General features: G+C 40.5%; 1 protein-coding gene across 4 annotated transcripts in view; it reads right to left on the bottom strand.

Annotated features, from left to right (window-relative positions):
- DOCK4 (dedicator of cytokinesis 4) overlaps window positions 1–18,211 on the bottom strand; it is a 403,168-nt gene that overhangs the window by 136,103 nt on the left and 248,854 nt on the right. For all 4 annotated transcript variants that reach the window (XM_008162515.4, XM_042861791.2, XM_042861754.2 and 1 more), the window contains exons 14-17: window positions 6,143–6,267; window positions 3,755–3,917; window positions 2,109–2,215; window positions 120–276 (exon numbers count right to left, since the gene is read on the bottom strand). In XM_008162515.4, coding sequence (XP_008160737.2) covers window positions 120–276; window positions 2,109–2,215; window positions 3,755–3,917; window positions 6,143–6,267 — 552 coding nt within the window. The remainder of the gene's footprint in view (window positions 1–119; window positions 277–2,108; window positions 2,216–3,754; window positions 3,918–6,142; window positions 6,268–18,211) is intronic.

The following is an 18,211-nucleotide window of genomic DNA, read 5'->3' as shown; positions in this document are numbered from 1 at the left end:
AGCATCAGCTATCTTTTATGTCACAACACGAGTGCTTTAGTGCCCGTTTGGAGTTGAAAAAACCACCCATCAAATTCACTTGAGTTCTTCATGTTTAAATAATCAATATATCATACTACCATTTTGCGTGAGTTTAGTGGAGCAGAGAAAAGACGTAATCCAGAAAGACTCTTTAGTGGTTTTTATTGCTTGGTGGTTATTCCCTAGGAGAATTCCCTTTGAAAAGGGGAGTTTGAGGTAGCGACTAGAATCCTGAAGGTTTGTGTTTTCTTCACACTGTGAAAACAACCAAGTTAAAATCATTGCAATGAATAAAAACAAAGGATTCATCTTGTTCAAACTGTGGTAGCTCTGTTGAACTCAATGGAGCTATGACAATTTTCATCAGTGGGGGCTCTCACCCAAATTGCATTGCAACAAGCCAAATCTGTTAGAAACAGTATGTTTTTTGTTTCAAAAACTTTACATGTAAAACATTGCATTGTCTTTGTTGCTGACTGCTTTATTTTACATAAATAGCCTACAATCTTTAATCAAGCACCTCTCAAAACACACAACTTAAAATAATGCACGTACAAATCATTGAATAAATTATGAAGCAAGCAGACATGTCTCTTAAAAATGTTTAAACATTTATAAGAACAGCACAAATGTCCAAAGATTAGATTTGCATTATAAACGCACAGAGAAACAGCAGAAAAACTGAGCACCTGATGTTTTAAACCACCCTATTTCAAAAATATACTTAAACATCTACTATGTTATCGGTGTTAGCGTCTAACACAACAAAAAGTTTTTACAAGTCTTATTAATTCTTTGTCTTCTCTCCAGCAGTCTGTCTCTGGCCTTCTCAGCCACTGACTGGCTCCAGAGCAGATTCAACTATTGACAAGATGAGTCTGCCTGTTGCATAATTTAAAATGACTAGCGTTTTCAAATAGCAAAGTTAGAAATAATTTTAAGCTTGCATCTCAGCATAACAAGAATGTTTGCCTATACAAGAGCTTTCATGGGTAGCTCTTGTTATAGATGGGAAAATCCTCATTCGATCTGTGGGTTTAGATAGTACCCAAACATCTGGTGTAAAACCCTAATCATTCTGCACAGTTTTTTGACTAGACCAACACCTACACATTGCAAGTTGTTTTATTTATTAGGTGTATATCTAATTCCATCTCAACACAGATAGAGCTTCTTGCATGCACATTTGAATGAAATTTTTTTTTAACAGACCTCACATAGCAGATCTGCTGCAGAATAGCTGGCCCAGGGAAGGGTCAACCTGGTCAAATACATTCCAAGAGTGGCTATCATTTTTACATTGTGAAAATTTTTAGCTTTATTAGGGTTACCATATGTCCGGATTTTCCCGGACATGTCCGGCTTTTTGGTCCTCAAATCCCCGTCCAGGAGGAATTTCCAAAAAGCCAAACATGTCCGGGAAAATAGGGAGGCCTGGTAAGGGGACCACGAGTGCAAGTGGCTGCAGCAAAGCCAAAACTAACAACTCCCCCGATCTGCCGGGGCACGGAGGCGGCGGCGGCATCCAAGCGCGCAGCCACCTCCTCCCCGGGATCCAACTTTCCCGGCTCCTGACGCTCTCCACCGCGGCGGGGGCCGAAGCAACTTCCCCAGCGCAGCAGCAGCTGGAGCCTGGGGGGCGGGAGGGCGGAGGGGGAATGCGGGGTGCTCAGGGAAGGGGGCGGAGTTGGGGCAGGGCCAGGGGCGGGGAAGGGGCGGAGTTGGGCTGGGGGCTGGGAAGGGGCAGAGTTGGGGCGGGGCCGGGGGCCCCGTGGAGTGTCCTCTTTTTTCACTGTTTAAATATGGCAACCCTAGCTTTATGGAATTCTTTATGCAACTGAGGGTTTATTTAAATCTACATTCTGAGGTACTGTGACTTTACAGTACGTGCTGCATTGAAATACATAACTAGGTTGAACTGCAATTATAAACAGAGAACATAAGCTCTACAGAATGTTGAGAGGACAATTTAACAATAAGACTATCACTCATTTGCTAACAGTTCAGTCTTCCCTTGTTTAACGCCTCTGGGCATTTGGTGTACTTTTCAGAGGAATCATCACAGAATGATTTCTGATTGAAATTACCTTGTGCACAATGAGTTCATGAGTGCCATCTGGCAACGTCCTCCCATTTTCCTGCATCAGGGGCACAAAAGAAAAGCCAAACAACTTCTTCTCGCCCTTTTCTTTTGCTGAAAACATATATAAATAAAAACACACACATTCTGGATTTAGGTTTATACTGTACGTCGTAGCGTTTTTCTTTATTGCACTGTTAGCTTGAGGTATAACCTGAGTTTTGCCCCACCCCAACTCCTGTCCACACACAAAAATCTCTAGCTTGAGTTAAGTGGTTCTTTAAACTCCAGCTAGCTGGCCAGTCAAGATTAAGGGGGACGGGGTGTTGAGGATTGAGTGCTGCTGACACTCTGCTAATAGTGCTATAGGGATGCAGCAGCTCCAGTTAGGACAACTCATCAACTGCTAATCCAATCACTCTGTGTAGCTTCTGTGTTGTTTCCCAGTATGGTTGTTCTCACTTGAGCTAGGCTAGTTCCAGTGGAGTAACTTGAGTGCATTTATGCTAACCGTTGCTGGGAAGAAAAGCCCTTAGACAAAGCAACTGAAAATAATCCAACGTGTGAATGTGTATATTTGGCATCCATTTACATCTAGTTAGCACCAGCACACCTTAGGTCTCTTTTCATGTTTGTTTATGAAGTAAATCCCCTTCCTAAGGTTATGAGTGCGTTGTTTTTCTGTGAATTGATGCCAAATTCCCAAAAGTTACTAAGGGCTAATCTACGCTGGCAATGCTAAAGCGCTGCCATAGGAGCGCTTTAACGTGCCGTGTGTGGTCGCGGTGCAGCGCTGGGAGAGAGCTCTCCCAGTGCTCTAAAAAATCCACCTCAATGAGGGGCGCAGCTCTCAGCACTGGTGCACTATCTATACTGGTGCTGTACAGCGCTGAAACTTGCTGCGCTCAGAGGGGTGTTTTTTCACACCCCTGAGCGAGAAAGTTGCAGTGCTGTAAATTGCCAGTGTAGACAAGCCCTTAGATACCGCAAAGAGGATTTCCTTGCAATATCCATTTGTGGTTTCCTTTGAGGACATGTGATGAACTTGTAATTTCTTTGATGCAATGTATTTACTGCAGATGGGCCCAATTCAAAAAGTTCCTAAGGTTCCAATATCCTAAAGTTCAAGGGAAGTTGAGATCCACACCTGAGCTTTGCAGCTCAAAGTATTTGCAACTGTGTGTATGCCTTGTGTTTTAGCCCTGGTGAGTGTTTTTTTTTTTTTATTACTAATGTTACATCAAAACCAGAAAGTCAGAAAATGTCCACTTCCAATAACAACATTATCCTGGCTACACTACACAGATATGCAATACTTTCTGTTACTGGGTTAGACTGCTACATGTGTAAGTGAACAGATATCACTGTGCAATTAGCCAAGTTAATTCTGGGATTGGATTTTGCATTTCCTGAATTTGTGTTCAAATTTGCACCCTTCATGTTGCATTTTCCTATTTAATAAAATTAGGTCAGTTTCTCAAGGTATTACATTTTTTTTCCTATTTCACCAAAGCAGAAGGCAAAACCTGAAAAGCTCCCTCATGAAACTTTATAGGTAAAGAATATTTACCTGCTGTTTAGATGTTATGAAATTCAATACGCTTAATGCAACTGTAACACAAAGCATGGCAATAAATCATGAACAACGCTTACTAGAACAATGCCGAAATTCAAAGCGGATGTGTGCTCCCCTGAATTTATCCACAGGAATAGGAAGTTTCAGCAGCTCAGCCCATCTGGGACTGTTGTTGTGATAAAGCACAAAGGAATGGAACTTGCTAGCTGGCGGCTCTCCAGAGCCAAAGGAGATAAAATCCTAATGAAGAAAACAACTGGGTTAAAGGTTTAAAGATGGATTAACTATAAAGTGATGTGAGATCAGCCCTGAAATTGGTGTTCTCCAGGCTCCAAGATCTTTGGGATAATCTAAAATAAACTTGTTCTCTCTTGTAATAGTGTGCCCCTGCATGCGTGGGGAATGCAATTGTGTATTCTCTGAAGGTGGTTAAGCACACAATTTAGATTGCCTTGTGGTCTATGGATTCCTCTCTGTAGGGTAGCAGGTGGGCAGGCTGATTTGTATTGTTTCAGTCTCTGGGCTGTCTGCCCACTTCCTAAAGGTAATATAAATTACCATCAGTAAGCTGGAACACACTCTTCGTCCTTTGCACCCATGACCCTATGACTGTTTTATACATAATATGGGCCATTTGTTTTGGAAGTTTCTTCACTTTGAAGTTTCGGGTTATCTATCATTACATATAGGACATAAGTGGTGCTTGCTAGCATGCTAAGGGCAAGAGCTGGCCTTCAAATCTGGAGACGGGAAGGAATATTTACCCCATTCTTGTGTGACAAGATGATGGTGATTTTGGATTTCCTCTAGAGCAGCTAGCAGGTACCATAGCTGTGGGCTCTGCAAATGTCTGAGCTTCACCTAGTATTATTACATGAGGGTGAGGTTTAGCTTTATTCGTTTTGTCCCAACTTTACAACTGGCAAGAGTCCATTCTGATTTGGTGCACTAGCAGGGTCAAACCTCACAATAAACCTGACTATAGGTGGAAGTGGGTGGGAGGATATGCACTGATGTGGTATGAGTGTGTAAATGGGAGCCAGATTTAATACTGTACAGAGATTTAGCACATTCTATGTGTGGCCTCCCGTTCTCCACTCAGGACTTTGGTCTGTTTGGTCAAACATTAAAGTGACTCAACACATGTAGAACTGACAGGCTACGATTTAAATGGAACAGGACAAAACAGGACGGATAACGATTGGGAGTCTTGATTGATAGTGGAAGTGCTCAATAAAAGCTACAGGCTGAGGCATTGCCATCTCCGTCTTGTGTCTTAATCCAAGACCTCCTCGGAGCAATAAAGACACTATCAGACTGCATTTTGTATTCATCACAAAAAAAAGTAATTTTCAAATAAATGTACCTGGAATTGTAAGTGAAAATATTGGGAAGTCAAGGACACTTGTGTACGTATGTATGTTTTAGACAGGTGGTACTTAAGGTTCCATTCGAGTAAAGAACTTAGGCAAATGCTCAACTTTAAGCATATAAGCATTTCCACTTAACTGAAATATTCATATGCTTAAAATATAAGTACATGGTGCTCTGCTAGATCTGTGCCTATGCTACAAATTCAGGAAAGTATTTAAACACATGCTTCATTATAAGCATGTGCAGAAGGCCTATGGACTGAAATGGGACTTACGCATGCACTTTAAATATCCACTTAAATACTTTCCTGAGGAGGGATACTTTCCTGTATTTGCAATTTGGAGTGTAAAATCAATTGTGCCTTAAAGAGTGTAGAAATAAGTGGGAATGGCCCATTTATTTAAATAGGCAAGTCTATTTTCAATATAATTAAGTGCATTAATTATTCTCTTAAATTAATAGGTTAATTTCCACATTGTAATAATTATGAATTAATTAAAATAACTTCATTTGCTAATCTTTGTTGCCTTTTCTCTTAACATCAAATTACTGAGGGATAAATTTGAATGTGAACATATTTATTACAGGTTTTCATTTTTATTTTTAAAAACCTTTCTCAATATTAAAGTATTGAAACATTAAAAGTTAGCTACCACAAAAATATCCAGAAAACCTATGACCAAACAAACAACAACAATATACACAAAAATGGAAGACAGTGTAAGTAGTTTGCAAAAACATATTAGCTATCACTGATTGACTAAACTACAGCAGTTGGGGTAGCAAGTAGCTTATTCTAAGGAGAGAGAATTCCGAATTTAATTTATATCTCACAGTACAAGTGAAAATATTTGCTCTAAGGCCAGTTATTACATATCTTTTGCTAATATGCAGTTTAGCAATATGGTCTGTTAATAGGACATTCAGGTAAAGGTTAATATGACAAATCATATCTGTCAGGAAATAAAAAAGGATTTTGAGAAAAAAAAACATTGTTAGTTTAAATTTACAATAATTGCTCAGCATCAACACTAAACACAAGCCTTCACTCTCTCTATTATTGTTCTTCACAGTTAGTGTCAAAGTAGTACCTTTAAAATTTGGCCACCACTGTCCACAATGTGCATCATCACTTCCACGTTTCTGGCCACACTTTTTCCTCCTTTTTCAAATTCTCCTCTTTCTATAGTGATGTATAAATCATTCCTCATTTCGCCTACAGAAAGGAAACATAAAACCCAACAGTATAAGGGGCAATGCAAACTACATCTATACAGCCTGAATTTTGCAGGAAGGAAGTAGAGAGGCAAATTCCATATGAGAATGCTAAATCCCTTTTAAGTGTATGTTTCAAAGTAAAAGCCAGTCTGGCTTTGGCTCTCTCTAGGGATGAGATTAATTAGAGCTGTTTAGGAGCAAAAGGACAGAACTCCCAGTGAAACTGTGTCAACAATGAAGGGCCACAATCGTGACTTTAGGAACTTCCTCTTCACATCTCACCTCTAGGTTCGGTAGAAGTCAAATTGAAGCTACATCCCTATAGCAAGTGGAGGCCAAACTGTAGAATAAAGTTAGATATGTTCCATAATTTAAATATCTCCCCTCAAGTAGTACAGTAAATTGTCTATCGGGGTTTAGTGAACATCAGGAACAATACTTTTGTGGGTCAGTTTATTTAAAGTTTACTCTAATCTGGCCAGTTCACCACAACTGGTAGATCATCCAAAAAGAGGTTGTTCTATAAGAAAAATAAGAGCTCTCACTATAGTGACATGAAACATACAGAAACTAACGGACAGAGATAATACATCAAGACCTGAAAGATGTACAGCGCTGATTGTAAGGTAACTTGCTAGATACCGCATCAATGTAGCTACCTTCAGCAAAACCAGATTTGCAGATGAAGGTTACAAAAAGGAATTAGGAGGTGATTATACCTTCTTTTGGAAAGGGAAAACAACAGAGGAAAACAGAATTTATGGCATTAGTTTTGCCATTAAAAACAGTTTCCTGAAATTTTCCCTTACCTAGGGGCAAAAATGAACACCTAATGACTATGAATTCCCTTAGAAATTCATGCTTTGTGATTCTTATCAGTGCTTATGTTCCAACCATGAAGAACACGGAAGAACTAAAAGAACAGTTCTATTTTGATTTGGATGACAATCATATCTACACCCTGTGAAAACAAACTCGTACCTTAGGGAGACTTTACTTCCAGAGCTGGAAAAGACAGTGCGGACTTCAACTGGTCTAATAAAGAATTATGGTATCAGCAACTGTCTCCTCCTACTCCAGAAGTGTGCTGAACATGAGCTCATTATTATCAACACAATCTTTAGGCAAGCCGGCAAATATAAAACTTCATGGATGCATCTGAGATCAAAGCACTAGCACCTGATTGACTATGTCATTATACAGCAAAGAGACATTAGGGACATCAAGATTAGCAAACTGTTGGACTGATCACAAGATGACCAGAGCCATTTTCATTTTACATGTGGTATTCCACTCAATGTCAGTGCCGAACAGATCAAACTAAAATTGAACATAGCAAATTTGAGATGTCCATTTCATCAAGAAAAACTGAGGGAAAACAGAGGGAAAAAAATGATAGCATTACATCACCCAAAAAACACTCTCAAAAAGTGGTATATACTGAAATCAGCCACCCTCCAAGCAACAGAAGAAACTCTAGGCAAAAATCAAATATGGCACCAGGATTGTTTTGATGAAAATTATGATGAAATCTAAAAGATCCTAAAGGGAAAAAATGATGCATTTATGGCTTGGCAAAACGATAAAGAATCAACATCAAAACAAAGATAAATTCAAGTACCTGCAAGCCAAGGCTCAAAAATGGCATTGTGTTCTACAGGATAACTGGTGGGAAAAGAAAGCCAAAGAAATACAGCAATATGCCAATAGTAACAACAGAAAGTTGTTTTAACTCGCTGAAGGCCATTTATGGCCCATTGAAATAAGGTCCAGCTCCACTAAAGAGTTCAGATGGATCTACCTTAATCAAGGACAAGACAGACAACTCCAAAAGATGTGTGCCACTTTACTGAGTTACTCAACCTTCCTTCTACTGTCAACTCATAGTTGCCAGAGGAACTAACACAGCACCCCATACATGAAGAAATTGTGAAGCTTCCTCCCGCTGAAGAAGTGCAAAAAAGCTGTGAACAAATGAAAACAGGTAAATCACTAGGGAAAGACAGAACAGCAGTTGAAATAATTAAACTTGAAGGTCTCCAAACTGTCAACTATCTATATGAAATTATTAAGGATATTTGGGAAACTGAGAAAATTCCTCGGGATTTCAAAAGATGCAATCATAATTATACTATACAAAAATAAAGGCAATAAATCTGATTGTGGAAACTATCAGGTTATCTACCCTGCTATCAGGGCTCTACTATCAGGGCTTCCCTGCTATCAAGGCTCCTCCTTGGCTTTACTGTTACCAGCAAAGTAGATCTTGACGTTGAGCTCACTAGTAGAATCGGCAAAGTAGCCAGGAACTTTGGTCTTTTCCAAGACAGAACCTGGAACAGTAACAAATTGTCAACTAAAGTAAAAATCCATATTTATGAGACATGCGTCTTATGCACTCTTCTACGTAGCTCAGAAACATGGATGACTTATGCCAAACATACCAAAAGACTAAACGGTTTTCATATCAGATGCTTATGAAAAATTCTTCTAATAAGATAGCAAGACAGGATGATAAATGTGGAAGTGTTAAATCGTGCTGGTACGTCATTCATAGGAATGTTGATGCAGTAAGAAAAGACTCAGGTGATTTGGACACGTCAAGCAAATACCAGATTACAGGATCCTGAAGATTGTGCTATACTCTGAAGTTAGCAAAGAGTCTAAAAAGAGAGGCATACTGCTGCGCAGATTTCAGGATGCTTGCAAAGATGATTTAGTATCCTTTGGAACCTCTGTGGATGATTGGGAAAGGAGTGCAGAACACAGCTCTGGTTGGCGGAGTCAGCTTGTAGATGGAGCAAGGCATTGTGAGGCGGACTGGATCATGCTTTGTCATGACCAGCATCAGAGGAGGAAAGAATCTGCTGCGTGGACTCAGAGCATTGCAGTGCATGGGTGTGCCCTACCTATGGATGGGACTGTAACTGATGCATCAGACTCAGCAGCCAAAGAACTCATCAGCGTGTACACCATGCTCTGTAAAGAGAGCATGCACTATTCTTCTGTCAACAGGGTGGTAAGAGCCTTGCTTGTACTTTGCTGCATTGGCTTGTTGAAACAGTATCAGAGAAACTTCTATCAGAGACCCAATGTGAATTTAGATCAGGTCCAAGCACCACACTTTTTTTGAGAGAGAGAGAGAGAGAGAGAGACCGATTCAGTAAAATTGCATTGAACAAAACAAAGGCTGTCTTCATTAATCTAAAAAAAGCATTCAACACTGTCAGCACAAATGGTCTCTGGAAAATTCTAGAGATATTTGACTGACCCACCAAATATGCTAATATCTTATGTCAATTCCACAAAGACACAACTGATCAAGTACTCTCAGCTGGTGGTCTCTCTAAACCATCCCCCATATCTAAACAGTTTGCACTCCCCATCAGCCTGAGAAAAAAATGAACTCTTCCAAGCAGCCTCTTCAGCCCCTACCACTGCTCCAAATATCACCATTGATGGTACAAAACTATAGAATGGATTGGCAGTATCATCTAACGTGATAGTTCCCTGTATCAAGAAATGTCAAACAGAAAGCCAGGGTTTCAGAAATCTTTGGCACAAGATACTCAATCAGCATACCATCAGTCTTTCCAAAACTGATCCTGTACAATGCAGCAGTGATATGGGTGTGAAACGTGGAGAGTTTACCACAGAAACATCAAGCAACTTGAAAAATTTCACATGCATTGTCTTTACTGAAGGTTTGCTGGCAAGACAAAGTGTCAAACATTCACATCCTTGCAAGAGCTAAACAATAAGTACTGAGGCAGTCATTTACTGAAGCTCAGCTTATATGGACGATATGACGGGGTCCCCATGGTGCACCCTGGACAGTGGGACCACTAAGTCCTCTGTCCCACCACCCTGGGGTATATCCCTCTCACGCTGTGATGCTGTGTCAAGCCACAAACGCTGACAGGCACTGCACTTACACAGACATCCACAGGCAGGGACACATCCAACTGAGTTACATGAATGATCTCTCAGCCACTCATGAACCATCAATAGAGAGGCTCCAGCCAATTCCCCCCAACTCCCCAGCTTTGCACCCGAGAGCTGTACTGTCTTGCACTGGTCAGACGACTGGCTAGTGTAAGTTCATTACCCAGTCTGTCCCTCCCTCGATGTGGAGAGGGCACATACTAGGCTTGGTAAACTGAGCTGAGATTTCCCAAGCCCTTCAATCAAAACAGATTTATTAACTACAGAAAGGTTTTAAGTGATAAGTAGCAAGCGTAGAGATCAAAAGTTGGTTACTTAAGAAAGAAAAGTAAATTCACAGTCTGAGTTCTACAAACGAAATAGGATTTGAATCAAGCAGTGTCTCACCCTGACAGATGATACAGCCAGATCTTTAATACACAGGCTGGAACTGCCTTTCAGCCCAGGACCACCCTCAGCCAGTTCTCCAGATGTTTGTTCTCCAGATGTTTCTTCCAAGTGTTGAAGGGGAGAGGGGGAGAGGCAAAGTGATTATATCACTTCCCCTCTTTTATAGCTTTCGATTTGGGAATCAGACAGTCCCCATTGCCTACAGGTTCTCTCTGAGAAGTCTTCTAGTACGACCATTGGGAGGGTGGATTCTCTTTAATTGGCCATCAGAGCATCTGGCTACACCATTGTCGTACCTGAAAGGCTGGTGGTGGGTGATCCCAACCTCACAATATATTTCAGTAACACAACAAAACTTCATAACTTCACATATGAGGATAGTACACACAATCCAATGGATCAAGACTTAATACCTCACAAGGCATACTTTGTACAAAACATATCATAATTACATGACAGTGGTGAATATGGGGGTTCCAGGGTGCTACTCTGAGGTAGAGTGTCACAGACAGGTCATATTATCATAATGGGTGATGACAGACTCCCCAAAAAGTCCTCTATGGTGAGCAGGAAGGGTGATCATTGTAAACACTTCAAAAATACCATTAAGTTGAATGTCAACTCTTGTGGCATAAATATGGATAACTTCGAAGATACAGCCAAGGACAGACCTGAGAGCAACTATGCATACAGGTTGTATATACTTCAAAAAAGATAGATGCAAAAAACTGACCGAAAATAGGACCAAGAGTCATGCCAAGTCTTCAGTGGGAGCCTACACATTCCTATATGACATCTGTTCATGACCTTGCTGTACACAGATGGGGCTATATACAAAGCCATATGTATGTATTTTTTAAAAAATAATCGAGGATGCTCATGGTGTTCTTTTTATTGTAGAATCATAAATATTAAAATAAATATTTTATAAATAATGACAATCATGACACATCATTACAAAAGTTCATCTTAAGATTCAATCAACTTAAACTTTGCCAGATAGAATCATATTGTGTCACTTTTCCTTGCATACATTCTACTTCATGCGACTAACAATTTTCAAGTAGCAGAAATGCGGATACTGCGATAAGAGTGAGTGTTTTCACATTAGTCAGCTGATACATGTGAGATTGTTAATAAAATTATCCCACCAAAACATAATCCAAACTATGGCCCTATGAACAAAAGGTACAGAATTTTTTTTTGCTGCATGACCAATTTCCTTTTAGCTCTTTAGGACTACGCCATAACAAAGGTGAGCATGGGGTCTAAATTATATTATTCAAGTGGCAAGCAAACTAGGAATATTAACATCTTGCTATTTCTGGATTTTACAGAAACTTTGTCTACTTTTAAAAAACAGTTTATAATAAAATTTTCTAGAAATGATAACACAGGATGCTAACTAACAGAAATATGTGACATGTGGAGTCCTGTGTGGGACATGTTTACTCAAGTATTGGTTCTAGTCTCTCACTTTGAAGAGATTTAAATTCAGAGAAATTGTTAAGAAATGCATCTTTTTTAATGAAAGATGATTTGCAAGAAGAATACTTTTGGCATGGAAGTGGGAGCTATGGATACATCTCCTTCAAAGATAAACTTGAATTCTAGATGCATCTGCTGTAAATTCAGCTGTTCCACTTCATAAGGAGTTGTGCATATTTTGTATGTGGTCTCCATATAAAAACATACCACCAAGTTGCAGAAATATTAGGTCCTAATGATTCTGTAACTCAGTTGAAACCACAGAATTTCTCCTGATTCTATTCTTTTAAACTGTGCAGACGTTTGATGCAAAACAAGATAGTAGTTCTGGCATGCTCAAAAGCTTTACAAACCTTTGTGAAGCTTTCAATGCCATGGTCCAAGTTTCAGTTTTTTAATAAAATGCCAAACCAAGTCATTTTTTGTTGCCCACGGAGCTCTAATTGCAGGGGAAGGACAAAAGAGGAGGATGTGCCCTTCATAACATCAACGTGCTATCAGCGGAATGAGCCACAGCAGACTTTAGTGGGGCAGAGGGGGTGTATAATTTAGACTCTACACTTCCTGATCTAAATTAACTCCGGAAACTCTACCCTGTTTTTGACATCTCAGATAAACCAAGTCATCTGGGTCGCCTTACTGGAGAAAACATGGAATTTTTTCAGTATTATCTAACGGTAATTAAAACAATGAAGAGCATACGTCTCTCATGCAATAGGAGGAACAATGTGGCTTTATAGGGTAAAAGATGGGTAGAAAAGCAAGGGGAAATGACTGAGTCATACAGGAGGATGAATCATGTAGAATGGATGCTATACTTAAATACCCATATAAAGCAAATACACTCAATGTCAGGCAGATTAAACAACAAGAGGCTAGTCACAAGGCCAATATCAAATCTGAAGTATTATAATGCAACACTTTTGATGCTTTTATTGCATCATAGCCCATTTTATTTATATTAAATACCTTTAGACGATACAATTAGTTCAACAAAACACATATACATGCTGTAGACATAACAGAACTGGGATGCTACAGAACTTGAAGCCAACCTCTCAAGAAATCATTAGCATTTTCTATATATGTCTATATATTATACACAAAAAGATAGGTTAAAAGAATGTTAAAGTTGTAAAGTCAAGCACTCCTAAATTAGTAAATGTTAGATTTAAAGTTGTGTGTGCAGACTTAATTTGGCTCCCTTGTGCATATGCGTTATCCTACAGTTTTATTTACATGACACCATTCTATTTTTTTCCACAGGACCATTGCCTCATTCAGTGCACAGAGCGGATGGTCCTCTGGGGACAAATCAGGGCTGTGTAATAAGGAAGGCAGCTGAAATCAGGAGCAGTAATTTCAGAGATGAAGCACGAGCAGTACAAATGGAATCTTCAGAAAATTTAGCTGCCAAACTAATAAGTATATGAGCATATGGGTCTTGTTTGTTTTTAATATGGGCAAAGAATGTATTTCCCCCCATCTCATTTTTGAAATTTCGGAATCCCTTAGGTGAAGCATTTATTTATTTAAAAAAAAAGAGTCATCCTGAGGCAGACACCTAGCAAGGTAAATTTAAGCCCAAGACGTTAAGTTTTCACAAAATTATAAGAATCTGAAATCAAGATCTTTTAATGGGTAGTGTCAGACAACTTTAAGTATAGATGGCACTACCAGTTCTACCTATTATAGACATATTGGGTATAAAAAATTCAAACACAGATGTGACTTGTGCATCTCCTCAAAAACTGTGTGTGTTTAGATAGCATTTGCCAGTTATCACAAACTCCAGTGGATTACAGCTGGTATTATAATGGCCCACCATTATGGGCTCTTGATGTAGGAGGAACTCTGTAGAAAGGGGTGGGTATAAATCAGGTATATATCAACAAGGTCACTAATGAAGCTAATAATGACCAGAGTCTGATAACCAGCCACACAGCTATAGCAGGGCTAAGAGCTGCTTCTCTGTGTGGATGTGGAATCATGAGATGAGTCAACAGAAGCTATGGCAGATAGTTTTGGCTTGTGAGTCTGTCAGTCCTTGTAAAAGACAGAGGCAACATGGTCGTTTCTTGGACAGGACCTAGGTGCAAGGCCTGAGCTTTCTGCTAAAGGGAGTTTGCTGTTTGTTACCATTGCTGTTTCAGAAAACAAACAGATTACACAAAGAAAGCATCCTGACTCTGTCACCAAACAGGTGACTGGTCTGCATGGTCCTGAAAATCTGGCACCACTTGGCCAAAAGGTAACGGTATATTTTTCCTTTTCTTCTACATAAGATCGGCCATACTGGGTAGGAGCAAAGGTTCATCTAGTCCAGTATCCTGTCTTCTAACAGTGCTTCAGCGGAAATGAGCAGAACCGGTAATCATCATGATCCATCCCCTGTTGCCCATTCCCAGCTTCTGGCAAACAGACGCCATTAATGGACCTATCCTCAATGAATTTATCTAGTTCTTCTTTGAACCCTGCTACAGTCTTGGTCTTCACAAATTCTTCTGGCAAAGAATTCCACAGGTTGACTGTGTGTTGTGTGAAGAAATAGTTAAATATATATTTTAAAACCAAACCAAAACCTAAACATTAAACCGGTTATCTACCTTTTTGTAACTGTTGTTCTTCAAGATGTTGGCTCGTCTTTATTCCATTCTATTTCTAGGTGTATACAAACCCACGTATACAGTCGTCTGAGATTTTTACCTTAGCAGTATCTGTCAGGTCAACTATAGCCCCCCCTTGAGTGGCATGCTCATGTGTATATTAGGCGCTGCCAACTCTATGCCCTCTCAGTTCCTTCTTGCCCGCAACTCCGAGAGAGGAGGGCGGGTAATGGAATGGACATGAGCAACACCATGGACTTGAAGAACAACAGTTACCTACCTTTTTGTAACTGTTTTTTCTTTTTCGAGTGCATGCTCATGTCAATTCCATTCTAGGTGACTCACAAGCAGTATCCTTGGAAGTGGGCTTGGAGTTCACAGTCTAGCGGCTTACAGTACTGCTTTATCGAAGACAGCGTTCTCCCAGGCCTGCTGGGTAAGTGCGTAAAGGGACGTAAATGTGTGGATGGATGATCAGGTGGCTGCCCTACAGATGCCTGGTAAAGGCACCTGGGTAGGAAAGCTGCCGAAGAGGCTTGTGCCCTGGTTGAATGGGCAGTTACAATCGCCAAAGGCGGCACCTTTACTGATCATAGCAGAAGCGAATGCAGGCAGTGATCCAAGAAGAAATCCTTTCAGCGGACACCGGACGACCTTTCATCCTGTTGGCCACTGCAACAAACAATTGCGTTGACTTGCAGAATGGTCTATTCAATGTAGAAGGCTAGTGCCTTCCTGATGTCTAGGGAATGCAATCTATGCTCCTCCTCCGACTAATGTGGCTTTGGAAAAAAGACAGGCAAGTAAATGTCCTGGCCCGTATGAAATTGCGAGACCACCGTGGGCAGGAAAGCCGGATGGAAGACCACATAGGGTAGTTCCAAGGCAACCGCCCTAATCTCAGAGACCCAGCAGGCGGATGTTATCGCAACTAGGAACACAACCTTCCAGGAAAAGAGAAGGAGAGAGCAGGAAGCCAGAGGCTCGAGGGGGGGTGTCCCGTGAGCCATGACAACACAAGATTCAGGTACCATGGTGGAACGGGGTCTCTAACATGCGGGTAGAGGTGCTTGAGTCCCTCGAGGAACCTGGCAGTCATGTCCTGGGTGAAAACCGACCTACCATCGAGCAGCAGATGGAAGGCCAAAATAGCAGCCAAGTGGACCTTGATAGATGAAAGGATCACCGACGGGGACAGAGCTTCAAAGGGAACCCCCTCCAACATCGATGCAGGATTCCGCCACCATTTGAGTGATGACAGTACATGTCCGGGATCCTGACCATACGGTTCATATTGTATCTGTTGGGGGCATAGACCGACGTCAGCCATGCCTGCAGGGGCCTGAGGTGGAGCCACGCGTGCCAGACCACGCAAATGCAGACCGCCATGTGGCCCAACAATCACAGGCAATGTCAGCGTTGGTGAGAGGGTGGGCTTGCATGCACAAGATCAGGTCTGCCATGGCTTGTAACCAAGGCTCAGGAGAAAGGCTCTGGCCTGAGTAGAGTTGAGGACCGCTCCAATGAACTATATACATTTTACAGGAATTAAGGTCCACTTTTTTCTTTATTAACAGCCCCAGACAGAACAATGGACTATAAGAACTGCTAATGCTCTTGTGATTCAGCCTTAACTTTTCTATGAATCCTGAGTATTTGCTGCACATACTGTAAGGCCATTTGCTTTTTTTAAATGAATTTTATTGTATGTGAAAGGCACTGAACTGAAACAACTGGAGAATTAAGTCAGAACTTGCACAGAACAGCACAGCAAAGGCTGTGCGAATGCTTGATGCTCCATATGGTCCTGCAAATGTATGTCAACCTCGATGTGGAGAAAACACCTCCAGAGCTTGGCTGTCAGGCTGAGAAAAAGTCTTATTGCCCAGAAGCCTGGGGCAAGTACAATTGCTATCTGACCAAATAAAAGTGTTGGGTTTCCTGCCTGCCTAACAAAGAGGATACAGGATCTCGGAGGCAGGCTTAATGACATCAAACAAGATAGCATTGACCAACCAGTCAAAGGGAAAAGTGTCTAAAGGGGCTGAGTGGGAGCAGAGCAAAAGAGAATGGGTTGTATCAGTCTACAAAAAACTTGACAACAGCTAGGCTGCTGATGTACTGAGACAACTGCTTATCATGCCGATTAATATTGTCTCAGTGTTTCCAGACTGTCTCTATGCATCTGATTTCTCTGGTCTTAGAGTGTAAGTTCTATGGGGCAAGGACTATCTTTCTGTTCTGGGGTCCTGGTCCATAAATAAGACACCTACGTGCTACAAAATGAAAATAATAGCAAGTTATAGTGGGAAGAGAAACAGCTGACTAGACAAGCAGAACTGAGCCTACAGGAGCTTTGGCAGCCAGGAAGGGGACATGCTTAGCTGATCTCAGCCACCCATACAATGGCTTGGGAGGAAGGGGTGGGACCAAGGTAGAAGTGCACAGCTGAGTGTCTGTTGGAAACTGATAACTATTGGTGCGCGAATCAAATATTAGCCAATGTTTTATATTAAGAGTTCATTGATAAAGAGTTAATAAATGTTTACTAAAAGATGTTATAAGTATGTTACAGACACCACCAATATGCGTTATTGAGGATTATAAGCACAGCAGAAAATGGTGTTCTAGATTATTATCCATGGATATAAGCAACCTATATTGACTTTTTGGGGCTCTATTGCAAGCTGTAGCATTCAATTAACCTTTTATTAAAACATCTATTAATCATTTATTAACAATTTATAAATAGAACCTTAATATAAAATATGATCCAAATTACAATTGGGTAGGGGGAAGAGGGAGGGATTGGTTTGGGGGTTTTCTGCTACAGGGAGATAGTGCAAAGACAATTATTTTTTATAGTAAAGCAAGCAACAATTTTAATTTTCCAGCCAAGCCAGAGAAGCCTGCAGAGCGACTTTTACAGCCTTGCAAACTTATTGTGACAGGACAGTATTTGAGGTGATTTGAAGATGGGGAGTAAGGTTTAAAACCTATAAGCTGCAGTCGAAGTTCAAAGGCAGGGTTTTTTTTTTGTTTTTTTTTTTGTTAGAAAAGGAAAAGACAGTTTAAGTTCTAACCATGTTGGTGAAAGCTTTTTAGTGAAATAAACTACAATTTGATTACTTGCTACTGGAGCCAAATACAAATTGATTGTATTTTAGGCTGGTGATGGCCTCTTCCTGACACTTCGTTACAGCTTTGCAATTGCGAATGTAGCTGCAGCTGCCAAGGCCAGTTTAGTTTGCAAATAAATCCTTGTCTTACATAGTATTTTCAACACATTCATATAAAAACAACTCTCACAGAGACTGTGTTGATTTTTAATTGAAAAATGTGTGGGGTTTGGGGAGTTTAATAAAATGAATCGGTTAAACAAAAACGAACCACTAATCAGCCTGAATCAGTAGAAGGTAATACTGAGCTAAGTTCACGTATGCCACATGACAGAATGTGTTGAAAATACTATGTAAGACATACTGCTTACATACATTGCACTGCAGCAGAGTG

This window comes from Chrysemys picta, chromosome 1, assembly GCF_011386835.1.
Source record: "Chrysemys picta bellii isolate R12L10 chromosome 1, ASM1138683v2, whole genome shotgun sequence".
Taxonomy (NCBI): Eukaryota; Metazoa; Chordata; order Testudines; family Emydidae; genus Chrysemys; species Chrysemys picta.
The sequence above is the reverse complement of the archived record's forward strand: the minus strand, read 5'-3'. Positions and strand labels throughout refer to the sequence as shown.